The following is a 25,895-nucleotide window of genomic DNA, read 5'->3' as shown; positions in this document are numbered from 1 at the left end:
CAACACTCTTCGTTACTATTGAATATAGCATATGGGGGGGGCTCTTGGCAATGAAGATTACTTTCACATGGATAATAACTGGCTTTCAAAGACTGGCACCAATATATTTTCTCACAATAACTTCAGCTTCAGGCATCACTTTGGAAGCCAGATCTGTAGCTGAAGTAAACTGGCATTATTCCATTGATGTCAGTACCAGCTGATGATCCGGTCCTGGAAAATTGTCTATTTTTGTAACTTTCACATGCTTTATAAGACATATTTTGGGGATCAGGAGCAGGGATGATATCAACCTGATCAGGAGGATCATGACATGAAGTAACCTTCAGCTAGTGTGAGTGAATTTTTCAAGTCATAAGTGGTTTGGATTATTGCAAGATTTGGCCATGATGTGGCAGTAGGAATGCCTTTAAGTTTCCTTTCTGAGGTAAAATATAGTAATTCTATCTTAAAGTGAATAAAAGAGCAAAGCTCAAAAGATGGCTTTAGTATGAAGAGGTGAGGTAATCCTGAGACCCTGTACAGATTGTGTGTCGGGTTGGGGCTGTTCAGTGCTGCTCAGGATGAATGCAATTACATTCTGAGTAAATGTTTATCATTTGAAATGTTCTTTCTTGGCTTGAGCCATCTGTTTCAGAGACCACGACCTCTTCAGTATGTTGCCTCCCATCAGCTGAGATCAGCTAAGATGCTTGAACATGATTAACCACTACCATGCATGGGGATGAGTCCCATATGCCTTTCTCCAAGACATATTTTCAACTGTTATAAATAGGCACAATTTCAATAGTGGAAAATATATTTTACATTCTGAAAACACTACAATAAAGTGTAAATTTAAAGTATATTTTTTACTTAGTCATGGTAGTGTCTGTTAACATTGCATTGGTTAACAATGATAACTCATCAATTCCTTACTTTCCTAACCTAAAAAAAAAAAAAAAAAAAAATCAATTGAAAGATCTTATTTTTGGCTGATGAAAAGAGATGAGTATGTTTCTGAACCATTGCAGTATTTTGGCAGAAGAAGGCTGATTTTATCTTTCTCAAGACTCAGGCAGCTCATTTCTGCCCTGGTCTCTCACTTCTGCTTCTGCTCTCCTACTGGCAGCACTGCCAGAGTTGGAGCTGGGAGTTTGGGTGACAAGCAACAGTGCACACTTCGAGATGGGAATAAGCACTGAGGATCTCAGACAAAGAAATAGTGTTGTAGGTCAGAGTAGGGCTGAACATTGGAAGTGCTCTATGGGAGGACAAAAAGAGAGAGAGAGCAAGAGAGAGAATGAGGAGCAACTGGGACTTTGTTAAGTTAAAAATTCCTATTACAGCTCTATAGAGATTTCGTGTGTGTGCACAGGGAGTGTCTAAAGACTGACGTTTACCATTCAGTTTCTCTTCCATTCAGCAATCATCTTCATGTCTTTTTTAGCAGAAACACAATTATAAAAGTTTTAAATAAGACCCTTATTTTAAATTTTTAATGTTTCCTAGATTTACCTGTGAATCACATACACACATGCACATGAGAAAAAGAGATTGCACAGACAAAAATCCAGAAAGCTAAAATCCTAACCTAATGTATTTTTAGGAATTGATGATAGACACTCACAGAAATTACTATGTAGTTCTGGAAAACAATTTTTGAGATCACTTAGTTTATTGAAAATATGTAATAACTTGAGGGTAATACAGAAAATATTTTACACATAAATTTAGTGCCTATATTGCTGCTGGAAGAAAAACAAAAGAAATAAAAAATCAAACAAAAACCACCCAAAAAAATCCCAACCAACCAAATGAAAAAAATAAAAAATCCCCAAAACAACAATCCCCCTCCCCTAAGCCAATATAAAGAAAAAAAACCAAGCCAAAACAAAAAAAACCAAACCAAACAAACAAAAAAAACCAAACCCCAACCAACTAAAAACAATATAAAAAAATATTTTATGTACTTGGCATAAATTTATATTTAAAAATAGATAAAATCAGGAAACAACAGAATTCCACCTTGGGGGCAAGTACATAGCCACCTGAACTACTAAGATACCAGGGATTTTGTTGTAAGCCTGATCCCCAACATTCTAGGCTAAACTTAAGGTGATGAAGCCAATGACACTTATTCACTAATTGAAGCCAAGCTTTTATCCCATGGGAGTTTTTATAGCCAGTAAATATTTATCTAGCAGAAAAACACTGCATTTGCAATTTTGAAATCACCTTTCTAGTATTAGAAAGCATCTCCAGTGACTGTATTCGTGGCAAGGAATACTAGGTCAAATTGAAAGAGACTAATTCTTGAAGGAAGAGATGATTATATCTCAATGTATGTCAAAAGAAAATTTTTTGATAAAGAAGAACCATGAATTTTTGATCCTAAAAATACATAAAAATGCGTAAACCAGTCATTTATTCATTTTAGGAGCAGGTCAGAGTTTCAAAATGCCTGGAAGCCGCATTAATACAATGTATCTACTAAATGAAATGCAGTGAGCATCATTAATTTTAGCATGATAACAGTATCTTTTAGGTCAGTCAGTTTTGCTTTCATGTTCCTTTTTCTGCAGTATGTGCTGGTCACCTCCCTGATCCTGACTTCACAGAATGCCTAAACATTTACTATTTTCTATTTCAGAAGACATGCTGCTATAAATACAGGTTCTAAAGTACTGTGCTAACTGACAATAGAAAACTGGTAACAGAGCTAATCAGCTCTGCTTATATTTTAATTAAAGTTAAAGAATATATCACTGTATTTTGAAGACAGAGGGGGAAAAAGCTGCCATAAAAAAACATTAGACTTATCCAGCTGGACGGTTTAGTTTGTGGTCACTTCTTTACATGTTCTCAGCAGGATTTAGATGTTGGCTGTTTTGAGGGTATGAGGGTTTTCTCACAGTCTAGATGCCCAAATGCTGTTCCTCTTACAGGAAATGGAGGGATGCAACACCTCTGTATCACAGGAGTGCCAAATACTTCTATCTTCCTTAAGTGATCAAGAGTGTATGGGGTATCATGTTATGAATCAGAGTGACAGAATGTAGGCACTGCTGAGCAAAATTAACCTGTGACTTGCATCATGTGGCATTTTGGGCAAAATCTCTTAGATCTAGACTAGTTGTTTTAAAAGCATTGTGCAACACATCTTAAATAAAGTTCTAAACAATATCATTGTGCAAAGTGCAATCAAATCTAATCAGTTTGGCATTAATTAAGCTCTAATAATATACTCTAGTCTCTCTCCTAAGTAGTGTGATCCGTTTCCCCTTCACACAGGTAGATTGGAAAACGTTACGGTGTCATCATAATTTTTAAACATACTGAGAAAATGACAGAGCTGCAAAATTAAAATAAATGATTAATGGCATTTTTTTCATGTTTTGTACTAATAGGTATCACTGAGGTTTTAAATTAATAGAGCTGTCAGCTCAGGGTTGTTACAGATCCAGTGCAGAACTAAAATGGAAATTATGTATTCCACAGATACCTAAAGATGACACTTCGGAATATTTTAAATTTTAATTAGTAGGTGCAATTGTTTTTCCCCCTCCTCCCTAAAACCACTGCAAATTAATTGGCAATTAGTCACAACTAATTCTTTTCTTAACAATCTGAACTGGAAAGAAAAGTGCACTACATGTTAGAGTATTTGTCTGGGGTGCAGAAAGCACACATGCAGTAAATTGCTTTGTCAATTACAAAAACTACTGTTATGAAATTAAGAAAAAAATATGCATACATAAACAAAAATCATTAAAGTGCAGTGTACCTGTGACCACAAAAAATAATGCCCAGCTGCAAAATAAGATGTTAAAAATTCAATAAATCAATCTGGCCTTGGAACAGAAGTACATGCACACTGCTGCTCAGAAGGGAAAAAAGTGCAGAATTTTCATGTAACATCAGAAGTCTTATCTAGTGAGTGATTTCAGTTTTGGGTTAACTATGCAGTAATTGGCTAATATTCTATTGAAATTAGCCACCATATCTAGGACCCAGTTGCTATTTGCTCTAAAGTGGCAGATGCAGTAGTTTAAATTCTCTCATTATAAACAACTGATAAGAAAATACTCCTACAGCCAAAGGCATGGAAAGAAGATACTTTCCAGAGTCTAGAATACAGCTGCAACTGCTTCATATGATGTGGGAGGTATTGAAGACAATGGATCTGTATAAAAGCAAATCTGTAACTCTCTTTTAGTTTTATCACCTAGCTCTGGCACACAGCGATTATTAATAAAAGCTTGGTTTGGTTTAAGTTCTTGTTTCTCTCCAGACTTAACTACAGGACAGTAGGATCTCTGTGCCCTGGCTCATCACATCTCTAGGGATTAAAGAAAAAAACAGAGAGAAACCACTCATTCAAAACATATTTTTAAGGTGCATTCAAATTATAATATTTTGAAATACTAATTCTAAGTAACATTATTCCATTACTTACTCCAAGTAATAGTAAACAATCAGTAAACAATTCTAAAAATACTGTGTCTCATATCTGTGAAACTATGTTTCTGACAATCCATTAGGTGAGCTCTGACTATGGGTTTTTATTTTTGTTTCTTTATTTAAGCAATATTCTTGCATTTTCTATAGACATTTCTGTCTTCTACTTTTAATGTAGTGTTTCTAGAAGCTTGACACTCTTTCAGATATCATGCCAAGCCAGTCAGGAATAGATGAAAGAACTGAAATTGCAGTTATTTCTAATTAAGATGGAACGTTGTTATAGATTTTTTCAAAACATTGCTAATAATTTATGTTGCTAAATTGAAAGATTACTTTTCTTAAAAAAAAACCCTGATGGCTGAAGCTAGAAGTTTATTGAATTAACTTGAGAGTCTTTGAAGTTTCATTACTATTAATGACCTGTTTGGAGATCAGGTGAAACCATAGATATCTTTCATGTTGCTATATTTGTCTGGGAGAGCTCTGATAGAATTTCCTCTTCAGCTAATCAGACGAGATGTTTAACATAATATTAACATTATCATCTTTCCTTCTCCCAAAGAGTCTTCTATAAAGAAAAAAAACTGAAAACAATACAGTTTGATCCTCAGATGCTTCATCTTATTATACCAGAGCAGGGTGACTTCGTTAGAGGCTGCATTCTGCAGGTGTTCAACACACTGTAATTCTGGATGACAGAGTTTTATACCAAGCCACACACATTTTTCACTAGGCACAGAACCTACAGGAGTGCATACCTGCTCTCATCTGGGGGCGATAGGTGCATAAGCAACGTATCATACAAGATTTTAAAAGAAACACACAACTATTTGTTTACTGCTAAAATTGATCACAGGAAAGAAAAATCACAGATCACAGCTTCTGGAGAATCACTGCATTATCTACCACATTCCACAATACTTTCTCAGAGCTGACAGTATCATTTTGGAGGAACATGGCCTCCATATGCATGAGACAGGACATGGTCAGCAACTGATACTATTTGTGTGAAACTTTTTTTCCAGTCAGGAAGGAGAAGCAGCAAAGAGAAACATGTTGATTCCTTCAACAGGAAGTAAATTTCCAAGCCTGCATGTGCAGGCTGCATCCTATACATAACAGGGATTTGAGGCTGAACTTGTTTTCCTGAATAAGCATAACAGAAAAGCAGGAGAATTTTCATCAGGCTGAACTTAATTTCTTGAAAAATCATTTGGAAAATATTCTCATTTGTATCAAAACCTGAAGCAATGCAGAAAAGTATTTTTGAGCTGAAGTACTTGCAACCTGGGCAAGAGTTGATTCAATACCTGCCAATTCTATATATTTCTTTCTCACTTAATCTTTGTAGTATTTATAGGTCAGTTCTTAAAACTACTGAACTTAGATGACACTGAAGTTCCTAAGATACCAAAAATAAAGTGTATTATTTCAACTTCATAAAAGAAAGCTGAAGGGGGAAAGATGGTTGTGGGTTTTTGGTTTTTTTTTAACAATAGCATTCTGGCTGGAACACCAAAGAATCAAAAACCTGAGGCTCAGCTGCTGTATCTCACTGATGTGTGCAACCTAACAAGGTGCAGACCTCTCTCTCCTAAAACTAGCGAGATGGTATATCCAAACACAACTGTAGCTTTTTTCCTTCAAACAACATAGCTAGTAAACTAATAAGTGCTCAGCATCCTAATGAGAAAAGAGGTAGCCTAGGGATGTCTCCCCATACTTCTGCACGATGCAGGAACAGCAGAATCTTTATATACAGGACTTAATTTCTTGTAAGGACTAGAGAAAGAAACCTCCTAGGAGGCAAAATAAAAGGAAAGCCAAATTATCACATGTGTCCTAGGGAACTAAACTTATGGAGTTCCTTAACTGGCCATGATGACATTTGGCCATAATAATTCATTATTATTTTTTTTAATTTAAAAATGTGTCATTAATTTCCTTTCATTTTGGGAGAAAGTGGCAGTTTTTTTCTCTAAAAAAAAAAACCTCATGATTTTTATATTGGCATATTTATTAGTTTGCTGAAATTTGAGCCTTTGCTGGCTCAAATGACTGATTACATAGCTGACTAAGCCTAAAGAATTATTTTGGTTTTCTGGGAGTTTTGTGTAGACTCTGGTTTGGATACACATGACAGATATCACCCTGGTATTTACGTGATCAAGTACGCTTTGGCTTCTAAACGAAGACTGCTGTCAAGGACAAAATCAGAAATCAAATCTTGGTCTTTGGTTGAGAGAAAGCTAATATCCACCTATGTCATTATCTAAGAAAGTTATTAGAAGAATTCCTAGCTACTTTGCAGAGAACTTCAAGAAAAACTCTTCTGTAGTTAGAATTAGTGGGGAGGAAAGAGGTTGGACCATACGTGTTTTTTATTTTGTAAAATATAGAAAACAGGGTATGGTACATTTACAGTGAGGCAAGGAGCTTTGCAATAAATACTTAAGTTCCTCAGCAGAAAAAAAAACCCTCAAAAATTAATAAAACAAACAAATAGAATAATTATATATCTAAATTCATAGAAGTGCATCAGTATAGCAAATACTTCATGTATTTTTTCCTCAGGGGAAACAAGTACATTCAACAGCACAGTTTTCTTACACAGCACCAAATATATTCTCTTAACAATGGTATAGCAAGAAGAATAGGTTCCTCAGAAAAGTATATGCCATTTCTCTCCCTTTTAAAACTGGACAGCAGTAATTATCAGGAGTAATTTACTGTTTCCTCAGGGCAGTAATTGAAATGTAAGAACTGTCTCTTTTTCCAGGTTTGTTCTCAATTGCACAGGCAGCTTCTGCTAGCATTATCAATCAGATAGCAGGGATTCTGCACAGAGCAGGCATGAGAACTAAAAAAAAGCACATGTTATTGCCAGCAACCTTCCATAAGTTCTCTTCTGTAATCTGGCAACTGAAAAATTACATGTCTTTTTCCGGAACAAGTAACTGCTGGGTTCAGTATTGGTGCTCTGCACTGAGCCATTGTTGTAGAAGAGGTAAAGATAATAATATCTCTTAACTCCAAAAGGCTTTCTGCAACAAATCTCATAAAAACCCCACTGTTCTGCTTTCACATAGTATGTGCTCATATGGTTCTCCTCACATTGCAGAATCTGAGCACTTCCCTGGAGAATAAGAATGCAGCACACTTCACACCCTTCAGCTGTACACTACAGTGTATCTTGTAAACATGAATTACCACAACCGTCTTCCGTCATCCTAACCCATATATTATCAGTTGCACACCTATTAGCACCTTACTGAACATTGCCCTGTTTATTTTTTGTGTAACTTTTAATTCTACCAGAGACACAAATCTCATGAAAGGAACCTAGCAACTTTTTTTTTTGAAAATTACTCCCATTTGTAGTGGGATTTCTTCATTGTCACGATACTATTTTGTCATACTTACAAGCTGCAAGGCTACAACAATTTATCTACTTAAAAGCACACGTCTTCTTTAGGGAACCAAAATTAGTAGAACTGTATATAAAAACATGTTACTAAGGCTGCACAGGACAATAAAGAACTTGGAGTTCTTTACCTTCCTCTCTGAATGCTTGGTTAGCCTCTCTGATTTATTAGAGAGAGATGAAATTCAAGAATTCTTACAGATACACCTTTGCATTGTCTCTAAAGAGTCACTCAAAGAACCTTCCCTGAGAAAGCTCCTATTCTAGGTTATCCTAACCTATGCAGATAGATGTTTCCCTGCCCTCACTTCATATGTGTAGGTACTGAAATGATAAACTAATTAATTTCCTTTATTTACCCCTTAAACTGTAAGGACTTAAAAAAAATTTAGTCCTATTATATAATTCAATCAGTACAGTTAGGATTACAGCTCTAATTAAAACTTTGTTGATATAGATTCTCAGAAACACAATAGAAAATCTTCCTAAATTTTTAAAACTAATATTAGCTACTTTATACATTTTAGCATCAAAACAGTGACTAAATTTTCCTCAGTAATAGAGACTCTAAATCTGATACATCATCATAAATAAATAATCATATTGGGTAAAGGGATACTGAGACTGCACTCTTCAAGTATTTTCCAAACTTCTGAAAGAGATGTCTTTTTATTCCATTCTAACCTGTGTTTGAATGTGGAATGATAAATTAAAAATACAGGAGGTACTGAAGTATATAAAAACAGTTTGTGAAGATGTTATTTAAGTAAATTTAGTTAATACTGATGAAAACGGTTGTCTTCTAAACAATAGAGAAGTATTTCTATCATTGAAAAAGAAGAGAATGAAAAATAATCAGTTGCAGTTACCGTGCAAGGAGTTTGCATCCAAGGCTCTCCATCTATCTGCATAGGCAGAGACTTGCTGGTCCTAAAGGTACAAATTTCATAATATAAGGAAAAGAAACTAGAAGAATTGATAAATGTATTTATTAAATAGGCATATATGTGATGGCATACATATAACCCTGATTTACCCCTAAACTCCTATGACATTTCCAGTATGACTCAATATGCTTACAAACGTAACACAGTCAACTTAGAAGGCTTAGTCTGATTTTCAACACACAAAGCAAAAACATGGCAAATATTCATGTATCTTGCTAGTAGTAATACACTACTCTTTCAGTGGAAGAAGAGAATGTAATTTGTGAAATAATAAATGAATGACAAAATAACTTCAGGAACAAACCTTATTCACAGAAAAGGCAAACAAATTTGTGCGATTTTTTTATAATTTAGATTGTACTAGTATATAGTATATATATTATACTACTATAAAGGAAACAAGAAATAAATTTTAGGTCTATCATCACCACTTACTAGAATCACTGTTTATTACTCTGAGTTAGACAGAACAGTCACAGAGACTGAAGTTTGCACTATATTCAGAATGTTTAACATACCGTGTTATATATTTAAATTGTTAGCAAAGGGGCGCTGATGTCAACAGAAAGATACAAACAATATTCCCTCTCTAGTTCTGGATTCCACATTGAGAAAAACAGAAAAATGAGAACAGGAAAAAAAAAAAATGTACCACATTTTTGTTCTTTTCCAGCCCTGTATTGCTGCATCAAAATAGTTTGCATATGAGACCGTGAGAAATAATGTGAAGTGGATAAATCTAATAATAATGGAAAAAATCAGTGATTCATGCTGGTCAATGGAAATTCTGGTTTGGACACTTTTTGAAAACAACTAACATTTCATGGAATTATCCACTGTCACCTACAGCCATAAATGGAGGAAGGGAATGTTTAATAAGCTCTGACTTTATAGTTTGGGAAGGGTTCCTACTTATTTTTTTATTGTTGCTCTTCTGTTTCAGGCTTATAATTCTAGAGTTTTATGGGTTTAATAAATTTTGGAAAATTCTTCCTGAGGAATTCCTCACTGAAAAAGAGAGAGAGTAAATTCTTTTTCAGTCCTTATTTAATCCATAGAATAATTACTTTTTCCTTGTGTTCTAATCGAAGTTTGCTCTGTTGTGAACATCCTTATCTTAGAAATGATAAAACACAATGAAATTAGAGTACTCCACCATCATTGGCTCACACATACCAACAGATTTAATAATAGTGGCTTGTCAGAATTCAGTAAATAACAAATAAATTAAAACCAGAGCACTTTGACTTCCACAGATCAAAAAGTGCTTTACAATTACTAATTACACGCTACTATTCCCTGGTGTGGCATGCATTATAAATGGGTTAAAATGTGACAAAGTAATGCTAAATTACTTTTGGCTTGAAATTGCATGGAGTGTATGTCAACAATAAACCCCAAGATGTTCATGCCTTATTCCTTCTGCTACAAATGCTTGACAATACTTCTTCATAGGACAAAACAGCACTTGAATACAACATATGAAGATTGAATGTAAACACCCTCTTTTTAGGTTTTTGACACATTGAAAGAAAGGAAGATGTATGGGCATAGAATATGTATGGAATAACTTCATTTCATATAAAAAAATGGTATTTTCACAAGAAATAATAACAACAGTGCAGTGTAAATTAAAGCTGCTGATACCTGATGACAACAGATGAGCACTGGGCAAGGCGTCTTCCAGCACTTTTCAGACCTGTATATATCTGTCCCATCTCCATGGCTCCTTCCAGACCAACCACTTCCATAAGCTGGTCACTTAGATCTGAAAAAGTTAAAAAAAATCCACATTTTGTCTCGACAGCTTTTGAAAGCAGTCGTTTTGACCAACAAGAACCATCAGAAGACAAGCTGATAAGATGTGGAGAACAGAACTGGAAAAATTGATTATTACTAAGGAGAATTACAGCTTTAAGTTGAACCCAGCTGAGCCCTGCTGTCACACAATTTTACTAAAATTATTCTGAAAATTATTCTGAAATAGAATAATTATATCCATGATTTATTTTAATACATGAAGACTAAAGAAATAATTTCATTGTATGAGAAAATGGAAGAGATTCCTTAATTCTGGTTACCTGACACACAAAGAATTAAATATTTACAAGCAGAAATTTATGCTTTTTATTTTTTCAACAGATATGTAAAATCTGCAAAATCTGTAAAGATCAGATTTTAAATCTGTAAAGATCAGTGCTCCAGACCTTATTGGATCCTCTTCTATACTTTCCAGACAACGTGTACAGCTCTAATTCAGTTTTTATGTGCATGCACTACTGTTATGAGATGTTATTTTTCTTTACATTGGATCAGTGTTTTAATTACTACACGGATGCAATGCAAAAAGGAAGAAAAACACCTTAACTATCCACCTAGCCTTCCAACTTTGTCATCCTTGTTTGCACTCAGTTATATATTTTTTGTTTCAGACTTCTTTTTGACTAAACTACTTGGGCATTAAATTTCAAAAAATATTTAAATAAATATTAGTTTACTTGACTTCAAGGAGTAAGGGAAAATTCTAGAATGTCTAGAATTTCAGGTGCAAACAGAAACCTAAACAGTAATAAGCAGTCTGCTTTGAGAAGCAACCAAGCAAGGTAATGAAATATTATCCAGAATCAACGAGAGTGTTTTGCATGGAATGTTTTATATTCTCATGTGTAAATACATGTTGCCAAGACCAAATGGACAAGAAAGAGAAACATTTCTTTTCTAGCTGTATAATATGTGTGTTTTATAAATTGGTTGTTAACATCAATGTTTCCAAAAGGTACATTATGCAGTGAAGCAAAGCACTGAGCTAAAATGTTAGTCTATCATCACACTGAAAAAACCAAAGAAAAGAGACCACATTACTCTGTACATTTTAAACCCCTCAACCTGTAATGAAGGTAAAATTTCATGCTAACAATCATATCTATGAGGCTATTCTAAATTTTCAATGGGAGTCTTTTCTGTTCACTTTTTTTAGCTTTCAATGAAGGTAATTAACTGAAAGAAGTACTGCAGTGAGGGAAAAAAATATTAAAAGCAAATAGGATTTATGATCTGGATTATTCTGCTTCCAGCAGAAAATCTGATACTATCCAGAGTCTTCATTTTTCTTATGCTTTCTTAATATTTTCTGCTTTATTCATTTTCTCATCACAGCAAAATCAGTTCCATATAATATTAATAGTTAAAAAACCCCCAAATTCTTGCCCATTAAGGGAAAACAATAAGATGGTCAAAAGATTAAAATGATGAAGTCTAACTATACAATTTTATAGCTCACATCTATGTAAAACACGTAAACCCAATTCTTTATGTCTGGCTTTCCATTGCATTTTTTTTTTTTCTTAAAATGCTTCCCATAAGTAACTAACACTTAAGTGAGATTTAAACAAATGCTGCTTTTGTTGGTAGCCATGTAGTTGGTAGAGACTTAACTGGGAAAGCACTACTCATTTTCAAAAATTTATATATTATAAAAGCACACAGAACTTCATAGACGTACCAAGTCAATAAAATGTTTAGCCAAAGAAAACATCAAATTCCTAATCACTGGGCTATTAGAAAATTATAACTTTTTAAATGGAAGAATAATTAAGAACAGATTTTTATTTCATACAGCTCAGGCAATATGTGCAATATTCAGAACAGTGACATTTTCAGGGATATATAATTGATCCATAATTTTTCAACAGTTGTGAGATTACTGCCAGTAGCAGCAGGTAATTAAGGGCCAAATCCTGCCCTTTGATCTATGCCACACTTCTCAAAAAATGTGGTATATTAAACACTGGAAGATGGAACAATACTCTCATCTACCAAAAAAGTGAAACCCTTTCAAAAACTTCACATTTGCAGTGGCACATTCCCAAAGTGGAGTTATTTTAGGCCAAATATGAATATTTTTAGAATCAAGCTTAAATTAGACATAACTTTCCTTCAGAAGCAGTAAAAACTAAAGCAAATGTAACATGCAATTATTGACTGCATTAGTTCACACTCCTGCCCTTGCTGATATATTTGACTTGATGCTTTTGCATAGTCATATCCATTTCAACAAATCCTTGAGATATATTGACTTTGATAAGAACTCAAGTGAAAAGTGGAAAAGGGAGCGTGCCTATTTTAGTCCCACTCTTCAATGATGTTACATGGCTATAGGTACACTGGTTGAATATAAAGGGTCAAGACATCGACAACAGGATGATATTTCTTTGCGAAAGGTGTCCTCCAAAGACTTTGAAAAAGACTAAGTAAGCTCTGTTAAAGGAGACCTGATCTTCTATTAAATTAAAAGGTAGGAAAGGGTAAGTCATTCTTCATTCTGGTGGAAGCTTATCACTGATTTTTCAGAAAGATTGGTGCAGGCCTCTGTACTGCTCACCATATATCCCAAAATAATCTGCAAACAGAAGTAGACGGTGACTACTGAAGATTCAACAAAGGAGAAATAAAACCCAAATAAAAAAAAAAAAACCAAACCAGTACTGAGTAATGGGGCTTTATGAAGGCAGAAAGTTTAATATATGTAACAATGTCCATGAGGAGAAAGAGCTCTCACTCACTATATACGTATACATACACACACACACACACATACATATATATAACATAACATTTGGAAATAAATATGGTCTATGTCTCTCCATGTGAATATGCTCATTTTGCTGGACTACAATTGATAATGTCGTGCTGGAATGAACATTTTGGAGTTACTGTGGGGAGTTCTATGAAAATATCAGCTCAATGCTCAATTTATTGTCATCAAATATTGCAATTGGTACATCCATAAAGTAGGGAATTTGTAGTTCCAGCTCACTCAGCAATGCAGAGGAGGAAAAATAACTGGAAATGACAGATGAACAAATGTGGTAACAAATATGAAGCAACTTCTGAATGAAAATAAATTAGACTGGTAGCCTTCAGGAAGTAAGGAGATGAATGGAGGAAAGATGAGAAAATAAGTGCAATGGAGTAGGTGAAGACAGTAATGTAATTCAGTATTTCTCAAACGCAAGAGCCAAGGAGTTTCACAGTACTTATTGATAAGCAGGAAATCCTGGTTACACAATATTTTGTTATGCCATGAGGCCACACTAGACTGAAATTACTTAAATCAAAAATGATACATATTGGGTAGGATATCTTAGCAGAAAAGAATCACTGTAAGTTTGCTATCTTAGGCTTTATTTCTAATACAGGTTGGTGTTAGAGTTCAGATAACAAGCTACACAAACTTGTGGGTTGATCTAATATCACTATTCTTGTTGACTTCTTATACATCTTATAAACTGTAGTGGAGAATAATGAATGCTGCTGCTCACGAAACATCATTTTTCACTTAAAACAGTTTATAGTGTGGACTTTTCTATGACATGTATCCCTTTTGTGTTTGAGACCTCATTGTGAAAGTCACTCTTTCTGATCCTCTGATTATATTCTAATATTGTGCATCTGTGTCTTCACCAACTGTAAAGCAAAATATGTTTCTCTTTTTAGGGAGGTATTTTTTCCTTGTGTTTTTTCTGTATCCTACAGATTTTATTCTAAAGAGAAGTAATTGATGATTGTAATGATAAAATTCTCCAATGCATGTTTCACCTATTATAACTAGTTTTATAAAGTTTAGGAAACTAAAGGTTAGATTTTCAAGAAGAATTTCACAGCTAACAGTGAACAAAAGCAGCTATTAGATACTGAGGATTTCTTTCTAACCAGTTTATTTAGTTGCCTAAAGAAGAGCCGGGGTCTCATAGGTAAGTTATCACAGAGAGTATCTGGGTATTGGTCCATTAGGAAAGTGTTTTCCGACTGGTGCCTTGGGGTTCCCCAGTCCGTTTGCTCCACTCTGAGCTCTCTGAAAGAGCTGAAGGCTCTCGCTTGTTTTCTATGTGAATGAACCATTAGAGTGTGTGGGAATGTTTTCACAGCCCCATGTCTCCCCCGTCTCTTCCACAAACCAAAGTACTTCACGTGTCTCCTCATATTAGCCCTGTCGGAAAACAAAGCCAGCTCTCCCAGGGGAGCACTGCTGTCAGCAGATGGTGACTAGCATGCAGAGGGGCATCTGACCCCTTGCACTCATTCCTGATGGGGAGATAAAGTCACTAGGGAGCTGACTGCCCATTTCTTCCCATAAGGCAGCAGAAGAAGAGAAGTTCAAACAGAAACTTGCCAAGTGGCAGACAAAACATTGTATGTGACTATAAGCCCTTTATAGCCCTTCCCAAGGCATGAAGAAACACACTCGGAGACTTTAAAGTTTTGTAATGAGTTTACATTATCTGTTATCTTGGCATTAGCTGAATGCTTCGATATTCAGGGTGAACACACAAGAGAAAAACACATTTGGAATTCATCTATGAAGATAAAGGAAAACAAAATGGGGTTGGGGGTGGGTGGGAAGAAACATGGTATGATTAGAAAAACTGATTTACATAGAGAACTTTCCCTCTGTAATGGAACTGGTTTTGATATCCAATTTATCTTTGCAATATATAAATATTGCTGTCCTGGCAAGAGATTGAATGACTCTATTATAACTTGGGGTTACTGCACTCACTCAGGCACATTTGCATAAAAACACTGTTGGTCAGTGGTAAATCTGTCTCTGGCAGCAGTTTGTCTTCGAAGAGAAGGGGCTCCATAGCTTACTAAATGTAATCAAACCCTAGTAATCATCATCCTGGAAATTTCTGGTTCCAGTTAAAATACTGGATAAGAATTTGAAAGCTGGTATGATGCCAGAGGATCCTTGAAAAACTCCCAAGCTCAGTGCTCTGCACCACATGAATGCTTCAGTATCTTCCTAGAACACAGCATGTATTAAATCTCCAGTTACCCATTATGCAGGAATGTGAGGTTGCTTCCATATGCAGTGATAGGGACTTTTTAAAAAAAATGCTAGAAATGTGTTTACTGTCATAATATTTTCCTGATTTCAAATGAACACCTCTTTCTAAATTCTTGTTTATAAAAAACCAGTAAATTCTGTGCAATCTGTACATCCTGGATTTTGTTATGTCTTCCATTAGAGAAGCTACCTGGAGTAACATTTGCCTCAACATTTATAATTGTTTGTATCAGAGTTATATCTCAAGGCCCAGATGATGTCAATGCTCTGTTTTGTTACTGATTTGCAGACATACACATAAGACAGCTCTCCTATCCAAGAATTTATAGACAAATAAAACAGACAAAGCATTGGGGAAAAATAATATTATGTCCATTTTACAAAGTGAAAATTGTACACAGACATGTTTAGGTCCTAGAAAATATTTGTTCTCATATTCAGCTGAATATATTGTGTGTACATCCACAAGAGTCATAATATTATTTCCATCACATAAAGTTAAGCACAAGAGTTTTCAAAACTGACCTGGCCAAGATCACATGAGAAGTTTGGAGCAGAGACAGGAAATAAATCAGCAAATCCTGAATTTTAATATTCTGTTATCAAAAGTCTGTTCTCCCACCTAATGCTGACTTCAAGGATATATATCAAGTCCTATATCTATGGTATGCAACCCAGTTTTGAATATTTTGTGTTCCTGAGTTTGCTTGTGAAATTAAAATCTCAGGTGGATCTATACATCTATTTCACGCCAGTATTGATTCTCTAGCTTTTAGTCTTGTCTTCATATTTTGTTTTCCTAGTATTAAAACAAAACAAAACAAGCTAAACTTTCCTCTTAGTGTGAAGGAAGATATATCACTTGTCTAATTCTCACCCTGGAGAGACACTCAGATATGGTGACAATAAATTAGGCAGATATTTTATGTACATAAAACCACACAAAAATGCAAACACATTTTATACCTCTGTGGACATGCACAAATGATATATATTATCTATATTTAAGCATATGTGGGAAATTCAGTAGAATTTTGCTCCACCATCAGAATTGATGGTGTACTTCATAGCCCTAATGGGATAATGGGATAAGATGCAAAAGTGCTAGTTTTGTCACTTAAAATAAATGCAATCAATAAAATCCTCTCTCTGCTGAATTTAGTGGCATAATTCTTACTGATTTCAGTGGAACTCAGATTTCACCCAGTATCTTATCTTGCATCAGCCTGGCACAGAGGCTGTATCCTCAGATGGAATCATTTAACAGACACAGCTCAGCCCACTGCTGTGTAATGGATTTTTTTTCTGTGTACACAATCATCTCCCAATTCTCATTAATCACAGAATAACGACTTTTTCCCCAAAAACCAGAAGGACAAACAAGGAAGAATCAGTCCCTATAATTAAATATTTTGTGAAACCTTTTAACATGCACAGAAGGCCTTTGTAAAACTTTTCCTTATGTGAACTTTTTTTTCCCCCAGCTTAGTAGGGGGAAGGAGAGAAGAGTTCATAGAAACTCTTCTCAATAATGGTTAAAGAAGGAAAAAAACCCCAACAACCAAAACCCAAAAACAACCCACCCCAGAGCATTCAAATAAAATCACTTTCACTCAGAAACTTCTCCCAAAAACCAGTGTTCAAATGTTAAAAATTTGAAACAAGGGATCTCATCTTCCAGTTTGGGAGATCATTATGTATAAGTCTTTTATGGTAAAGGTTGGCAGAAAAAATGTATTCTTTTTTAAATGGATTTATTTTTTTAGTAGTTTAAAGTACAATTGCACTGAACATGTTGCCGCACCAAAAAGCTCCCCATTATTTTAATCTGTATTCTTTTAAAAGTTATTTGTTCAAAAAGATTTCACTGTGTTACTCTTATACCCCCTTCATCCAAGAGAACAAAAGCTGTTCTATGAAAGGAGTCTAAACTTGGACAAACCATAAAAAAAAAAAAAAAAAAAAAGCAGCAAAGTTCCTCTCTGTTTTTATCAAATTTGATTGCTGCAGCTGTTCCCAGTTTCTGTATTTTAAAAATAGCCTTATTCAGTGCCTTGTTGGCTAAAGGCCAGAGTACCATTAGAACACGCTGTTCGGAAAACCTCTATTCAGTTACAGATACAGAAATATATTTAAGATCAGTGGGGGTCATCTGCAGCAAACACTTGTATGGGGAAAATGGAATTTTAATGTGCTTGGACGGCTCACCACTTTTAACAGATATTTAAGAACTTCAAACCCGATATCTTCCTATCTGTATTGGTACTATCATATTGCTGAGCATCAGGTACGACACAATATGAGCAAGTCAAGATAATTTCAACTAACAAAAATAGATCTAATTCTCAAATTACTCCTTAGTAGTTCTGGCATTCACTTTAAATGGCTCCTGGTAATATTGGATATTTGATTAGCCTATAAAAATGCCACAGACTAGAAAAGAAAAACACAGTAATATTTATGGAAATGTAGAAATCTGATCAATGAAAACCAGCTTTGATTTGTACACTTCTAGGAGAAGTAGCACTAAGAGGGGATAAATGTTCCATTTCTGCAGGGTAGTAATGTTAACAGCATTATCCCTATATTTATCCACTTTTATATATTTATCCACCAAAGGGTTTTTAAGTCAACTGCCACAAAGAAATGTTCATTCTATTTACGTGAGTATTAAAACTCCTTTTGATTAAGGTGGTAGTGACTTTGGTCCAGGAGTTCAGAAAGCCCCAAAGATGATCTTCATTTCTCTTGCTCTTAATGAGAACAAATTCCATTTTCTTCCTATACCATACTACTGCTGTAGTATTCCATGATGTTTGGAGATCACACTATGCAGAGTGGATACCAGTTTGACAAACAGCATTACTTATTAACCAAGAACCTAACTCAGGAAAGTATTCTGAATATCAACGAGCTGTCTCATCATTAATGTTAGGGTAAAATGCCTGCTTTAAAGCATTTAAAGTTACATATCTCGACTGCACCTGAGGAAGAGCCTTCAACACGGTAAAGATATCCAAGGTGGTTGTTTGGATAGGTACTAAGAGGAAGGAAATAAGAGCAGTGAAGGCATCAATATAGTCTGTGAGAGACTCCAACTTTTTGATGGTGGGTTTGCCTCCTAAGTTTCTTTGCCCTCTCTCAGTAGTTGATTTATTTTAATTAAATAAAGACTACAATTCGGATTGCAGTTTCAATAACACTGTTCAGACCCTCTCTTTGTACAGAAGAAGCATTGGACAATTGAAGTTGAACCCACTGAAGCCTGGGGCAGGCATTTGTAACACTTTTGTCAATCACAATCTTCCTAAACTTCCTGCAGTCTACAAAGCTAAAGAAGCTCTGATTTAGTTTCCCACTGTATTTGGTGCTGTCCAAGGTGTCCTACAATCTCCAGGACATTCCCAATGGGCTGATAAGCCTGACAAAGGAGTAACAGAAGAAGCAGATGAGAGGATGGTATCTTGAGAGGAACTCTGCTGGTGTCAAGAAGTTATATATGGAGATTTGAAGATATATATATTGAGAATTGAAGGCTTAGTTTTCTCCTGACAAGGATTTAGAGAAAGAGTTTTAAGAGGTCTGGTTTTCTGGAGAAGCATATTTTTCTCTCTTGCCACCAAGACGAATTTTGGGAGACAAAGTTAGCACACTTGGACAGCTTAGGAGTTCTGCTAAATCTACTGCTCAGAATTACTGTGTGTTGGCTTCTTTGCAGAGCTTAAGGCCTGAAGAAGTGATACACCCTCTACTTATTCTATGATGGGCAACAAGTTTTCCTGACAGCTCCAGGACTAAGCTGCAAGTATGTGAGCAGATTTTCCCAGGGCATTTCCTTGCATCTGTTCTGTTCTTATTAGTTGTCATTGTAGGATCTAGTCTCTGCTAGCTAATATAGTTACATACAGAGAACTGCCATTATTTTTTTTCCTATCTGAACTCCACACATTGCTAAATATCCAGTATTTTTTATACTGCTATTGGTTTACAAGAAGACATATCTGGGATACACTGAAACCTGCCATTGGAGAAAGCAAATGGAAAGTTACCTCTAACAGAGCTGCAAGAAAATGTCTTTGATGTGCTTTACCTGGAATGACAATTCAAAGGAGCAAAAAGAAAGCAAAAATAAATTTCTTATTGTACCTTTCAATATCTTAAGTATTAATGACTGACAAAAAGCTATTTTTCAATATCTTTTCTCAACAGTTATTTACAACCCACATAGAAAGAAAAAGGTATTTCCATAACCATGATCAGAAGAGTTCCAAATTTCTTCTCAAGGACAAAAAGACCAAAATCAGCTACAAGTATCACAGAAGCAAGACACAAGTTATTTTTAGTGATCCTGAACAGTATCTCACAGAAAAAAAAATAAACTTTTATTTCATTCTGAAGAAGAAAATGCTACTTATAAGCAAATTTGGATTTGGTTACAATTTTTTTTTACTTTTTTTTTTTTTTTTACTTTATTCTGCCACAAAAGGAAAGCCACAATGTTTCCTTAAAAAATGGTCTGAGCACACACTATTCAGTTGTAGCACCACACATGATGTTTCACATATCTGAGAAATACACAAATCCTTGCCCAGAGCTAACTCCTCCCACAATCCTGTGCTGAAAAGTTACCCTGAAATGTGGAGCCTTACTGAATTTCTCTTTAGAGGGATTAGACATGGTAAGAAAAATCTATTTTCAAGGACTGTAATGCAAAACAGAAGACCTATAAAACTAACAAAATTATTTTCATTGATTGTCTTTTTTCACTCTTACTTTTTCTCTGCATGATGAAGGATAAGAGAAAGTACATGAGAATTAGATAAGGAGATCAGCATTGTCTCTGAGACAAATTTTTAAAGGACCTTAATGGTGTCTGCCCAGCAAACCATTTGAACATGAATAATAATATCCAAATATCCAAATTAATATCCAAAGTAATATCCAAAGGACCACATGCATGTTTCAAGCATGACTGTGAGGTGCTCTGTTTATACAGACCTATTGCTATGGTAACTACTGTATGGTACATGCTTTCAGAATACTAATTATAAAGCAATATAAATAAGGTTGTGTACAGCAAGCAAGTTCACATTTACATATTTCCAGCATCTGAAAAGTCAGCCTTACATGTATAATACGATGAAAAGTATTTTTCAAAAGCAATCACACATTATTATAATTCATGCATTGTGATGTTATCTTCAGTTTCTTTTCCATAACATTACTTTGCACTAGGATCAGCAGCACAAGGGGAATGCAATATACTGAGGGAATTAAAGAGAGCAGAAGGTGCAGGTGCACTAATAAATGGGTGGCCTTTGGAGTACAGTATTTATGTGTGCTATGCCGAGCTAAACAGAAACCTAAATGTTACATATAAGAAGTGGTTCAACAAGAACATCTGTGTTGGGGAACTGAACTGGCATGGGTAGCACCTCCAGTGCCAGGTGCAAAGGACATTTCAGTACAGCTTGAGTGATTTTGACTGTTAGCATCTGTACATATGAGATTATCTCTTTTTTCCCTTCCATATTCCACTAGAGTATTTGTATTATACATCTGGCTTTAGATTCTAGCTTAGCAAAAGACAGGTTTCAGTCCTCCAGTTTCTGGATCTCAGCCACAGATTTTTCTTTTTTTTTTTTTTTTTAAATTTTGGCCTCGCTTTTCATAGAAGCATAACACCAGAGTCACTAGTAATTTCCAAATGTATGGTTGAGGAAAATGAGCATTTTTCCCCAGGAAAGAAATAACCATTAAAGGAAAAACTGTATCTTTAAACTATTCAAACTTTATCAAAAAATGCCTGAAGAAAAATCTTTTCCTCTCTAAAATACTAAAGCTGGATTGCGACTTCACATCTTGATGTCCATTCTTCTGGGAAATTCCAGATTTTCATGTAAAGTCACCTTTTAAAGTCAATCCTCAAAATAGTATGAAAATTTTTATTTCAAGTGACATACCCGATTCATAGAAATATTGATAATACTTGGTAGAAGACTTAAAATGAACAAATGAGACAGTAGATTGAAATGATTGGTAGGAAATGAAAAACTAGTTACTTGTGATGTATTCATTAAAGTCCAGATCTGATAATCCTTGAAATATTTGAAATTCCAACAGAGTCCATTGAGACCATGACCTACTGTATTAAGTGGCTCAGGCTCAATCTTTTATTTCTTAATTAGGCAAAGATTTCAGGAATCAATTGTTGTTAAAAACTGAAAACCTATAAAAGCTACCAGTGGTAATGTTAGTTCAGGTGGAAATCAATGGCCCATTCATCATTACCATGACACCAACAAAATTTGAAACTGTTCCCAAGAATGGATTGTAAAGGGGAAGGGTGAGTGAGGAAAAGGAAAAAAAAAAAAAGAATGGTGCTTGTGTTCAAAGAAGAATCTACTCATGTTGGTGCACTGCTAATAAGTCTGAACCACGGCTCTGCATGTTTTATTTGTCCAGCATAACAAGCCCTGCATTCCCACTCAAGACAGGAACAAAACATCAGCAATAGTAAAACAGGACATAACGAGCTTTGAAGGAATCTCTTCAAAAAACTGTTTCTTTCTCCTGGCAATTTCAAATCACCTCCTTCCATCCCCAGCCATCATTAAAACCCCTTGAAGATGTATAATAAATAATCTAAAAAAGGAAAGGACAAATTATTTAAGTCTACACTTCCCTGGGAATTGGGACTTTGTTTCACCACATTGTAAATTATCTTTCCTAACTTCTAATAAGGTGTGACAAAAATGCAATAAATACAAATAAACCCACAGGGAACAGATGCAAAAAAAATTACAAAAGCTTGATGGGAATAAAACCCCCCAAAATGAAAAGCTATAACAAATTTGCAATCCCTAGTCACTCATCTTTTCTTGTTACTTCAGTTCCAATGCCAAATTCCTTCATTATTTTTTGACCTGATATGAAACACCATCTGGCAAAAGCATGTTGCAATTCTAAATAAATGAAATAATTGGACGGTTGCTTTAAAATATCTTTCATAAATAAGTACTATTATACATTAGCAAAACTCACTTTATTGCCTTTCTGAGCTCTGATGCTGTGCTGTGACTTTGTGTCTGCCTGGAGGACCTGCAGTTCCCAAGCAGCCTCGTGTTTAGTGTTAGACTGTCATGAGCCTGATGAGCTTCCACAGTCACAAAGTATCAGATGCATATGTCCATATGTTTGATTTGTATTCCTTGTATACATTATTATCATTATTATTGCTACTACTGTTAGACAAGGGTAACACCACAGACTCATCAGAATCATTGCCCTGAGGATGAGGTCACAGCCTGAGGGTCCTGATGGATCTGCAGCAGCAGATTAAAAGCCATATGGCTGATGTGGTTAACTTATAATAAACCAAATGGCTGTGGGTATGCAGGAGCCATTTCAAAAGTGGATCAGATGTCACTGCCTTAAGATATCTCAATCACACTTCAAAATGTCTTCAGAATAATTTTGGCCAGCGAATTACTTTCAATCTACTACCACAAATGTTTTAAGGACTGAAGAGATCATCCTATTGCTGGAGTCTTACATGTTGTAAGGCAGTTAGGAAAAATGGTATGACCCAAAGAATGTACCCCCGAAAATGTAGACTTGTAAGTTCTTTCCCTTATCTTGTTCTCCCCCATTCCCCTTATTGGTTGTGTAAATTCCCCCACACCCCTTTCCCCTGCCTTGAAAAAGGGGCACCCCTCCATACCTCTTCCTCTTTCCCCCCTGCAACTTGACTCTGAAAGATCCCAAGAAATAAAGCTGCAACTGCCATCTCAGCAAAGGGAAAGAGCCTAGTTTTTAGGGCCTCCTCTGGCAAGCTAAAACTACCTCCCCAGCCTCCCTGCCCACTGCGGGGTGGACAGTGGTAACAGAGGGGCAGGGGACAAAGTCAAAATAGCACTTACAGATGTATTTCTGCGTCCACACAGACCCTTTTGCTAGTCTGGGGGCTATCTTCTTCAGAGTGTACACCTCCCTAGGCATACACCATGGGAGGAATCAGGTCAGAAGAGACAGAGAAGTCATTGATTAATTTGATATATGTTACTACTCTGCTCCTCGACAAGCTACGACAAGCGTGGAGTAACAGTGAAAAATAAAATATTTGTTAGTGATGAAAAGCCGTGTACAAAACAGCAGTTGGTCATGAGCAAACATTCTGCAGCTATAAAGACCCAGCTGCTTTGGCTGACTAAAATGAAAAGGAACAATGCTTTAGGGGTTGTGAAAGAAGATCTTGCAACTGATGGATTATATAGAAAAAAAGACTTCTGTTTAAAGTGTTAGCACTCATAGTTCTTTTTCAAAACAAATCTAATTTCTTTGAGTCAAGAATCCTAGGTAAGTATGGCATGCACTAAATGAAAACATGTTCACAGCTGTTGAAACCAGTTTATTCCGTATGCCTGCTTTGTCTTTCATTAAATATTCATTTATTGATATTAGACTTATGAAAAATTTAGCATAATTTTAATCCTCCCCTGTATGAATAGGCGAAATTAAAGGAAAAGTGAGTTCATCCAGGTTTATAGGTACATGTGATACAAACTGTGACATTTACAGAAAATGACAACAAAATCAGGAATCCAGGAGAAAAAAAAGTCATACGTGTCGCCTAAATATTTAACTACAATATCAGCTTATGTTAATCATATTTCAGGAGTTGGGTTAAACATACTGTAATTGTGCCATCAATCCACATGAACAAAAACTTTATTTAATAACTGTAAAAGCTGACATTTGCTATTTTTAAGGTATCTAATTTCTCGCAGCCTTTACTCAGTAATGGTAACTAGAATTACAAAATGCTAAAAATAAATATGTTTTTGAAAATCTCATTTCAGTTCTTACTGCAGAAGCTGAAACATCTGTAACAGTATGGCAGTTATCAGCTTCTTGTAAATTCTGGCAATCTTAATGTAAAAAGGCTTTAAAAGTACAAGTAAAAACATTAGTGTTTTGACTACTTGCAGGAAACTGGTATGTATACAATTAATATAAAGGGAACTGCCAAGTCAATCTGAGCTTAAAAATCAGGGACTTGTGTTATTTTTATTTGATTTATTTTTCAATTTGTAAAAATCCCCAAGCTGTTGCAAAACCTAATACCAACTGAACATTCCAGGTACTCTATTTTAATTAATAGAAACATATTGTTAAATTCAGCAGATACACAAACAAGCAAAAGCAGAAACATCCTTATACAGTTAACATATGAAAAAAACCCCAAGATTCCTCATCCTGATTTATGCAAGGAAAAAAATCAAACAAAACCAAACTCTAAAAACAAGTGTTCTCTCAATAGCGAGCATAGAGAAAGTTCAACAAAAGTTTGACTCAACCCATATTCAGATATAATGAGAACTGGACCTGGTCCTAAATCTATTGAATAAAGGGAAAAGTATCCTCTCAGAATGAAATGAAATTAATCAATGTTCTTTTGGCTATAGCATGAAAAACAAACAATAACAAAGACGAAGATAAAAGGAAAGCAGTGAGGGACAACAGAGTTAATGGCTAAGTTTTGAGATATTTTTTCTCCATCCTATGTTTTCTTCCAAAATATCCTAGAATATGACATTGCCAATGCTAATTCCCAGTGCTTAAACAGTTCTTTATATCATCAAAGCACAGCACACACACTGAAGTTCATGGCACTTACCATGGAAAATAAAATGTACAACACTATATGAAAACTATGACCTTCACAAAAGGACTGAATTAAGGTTAGACTGTCTGAATATTGGCCCTTTATATATTTTGGGTTCTAACTCTGTTGCCTCTATTGTTCTTTTAACTTACTTTTTATGTTTAGTGTACATAAAACATAAAAACAGAGTAAATTTAAAGAATTTTCCACATGCATCTACAAGAAACCTTTTATATAAGTTTTTGTTCATCTAATCCTACTACCTTATTTTTCTTTCAATTAAATTTTTAATCTTTTAATTGGAAAAACTTGTTTAAAGGTTTAAGTAAGATCAAGCGGGGAATACATTTTGCTGAACCCCCACTACACAGATTTTCCTGTTGCAGTATTTCAGCTGTAAAAGCTAAGACAGACTGCCTATTTTGCTTTTTGTATGTCACAAACTAGGACCACATTTTGATGTTGTATTATAGGAGTCATGACTACTGCTAATAATGTGAAGTATAGATCTTTATTTGGGATCTACTCCAGATCCTGCCAGTTCTGCGGGAATAAATTAACCAC

General features: G+C 35.1%; 1 protein-coding gene across 10 annotated transcripts in view; it reads right to left on the bottom strand.

The window, feature by feature from the left end:
* DGKB (diacylglycerol kinase beta) overlaps positions 1–25,895 on the bottom strand; it is a 407,361-nt gene that overhangs the window by 3,760 nt on the left and 377,706 nt on the right. For all 10 annotated transcript variants that reach the window (XM_088052622.1, XM_088052624.1, XM_088052617.1 and 7 more), the window contains 2 exons: positions 10,462–10,582; positions 8,737–8,797 (listed from right to left, as the gene is read on the bottom strand). In XM_088052622.1, coding sequence (XP_087908748.1) covers positions 8,737–8,797; positions 10,462–10,582 — 182 coding nt within the window. The remainder of the gene's footprint in view (positions 1–8,736; positions 8,798–10,461; positions 10,583–25,895) is intronic.

This window comes from Pseudopodoces humilis, chromosome 1, assembly GCF_049639895.1.
Source record: "Pseudopodoces humilis isolate 2021_Gansu_Grassland_sample_001 chromosome 1, ASM4963989v1, whole genome shotgun sequence".
NCBI lineage: Eukaryota > Metazoa > Chordata > Aves > Passeriformes > Paridae > Pseudopodoces > Pseudopodoces humilis.
Note: the sequence above shows the minus strand (reverse complement) of the source record. Positions and strands in the feature narration are given on the sequence as shown.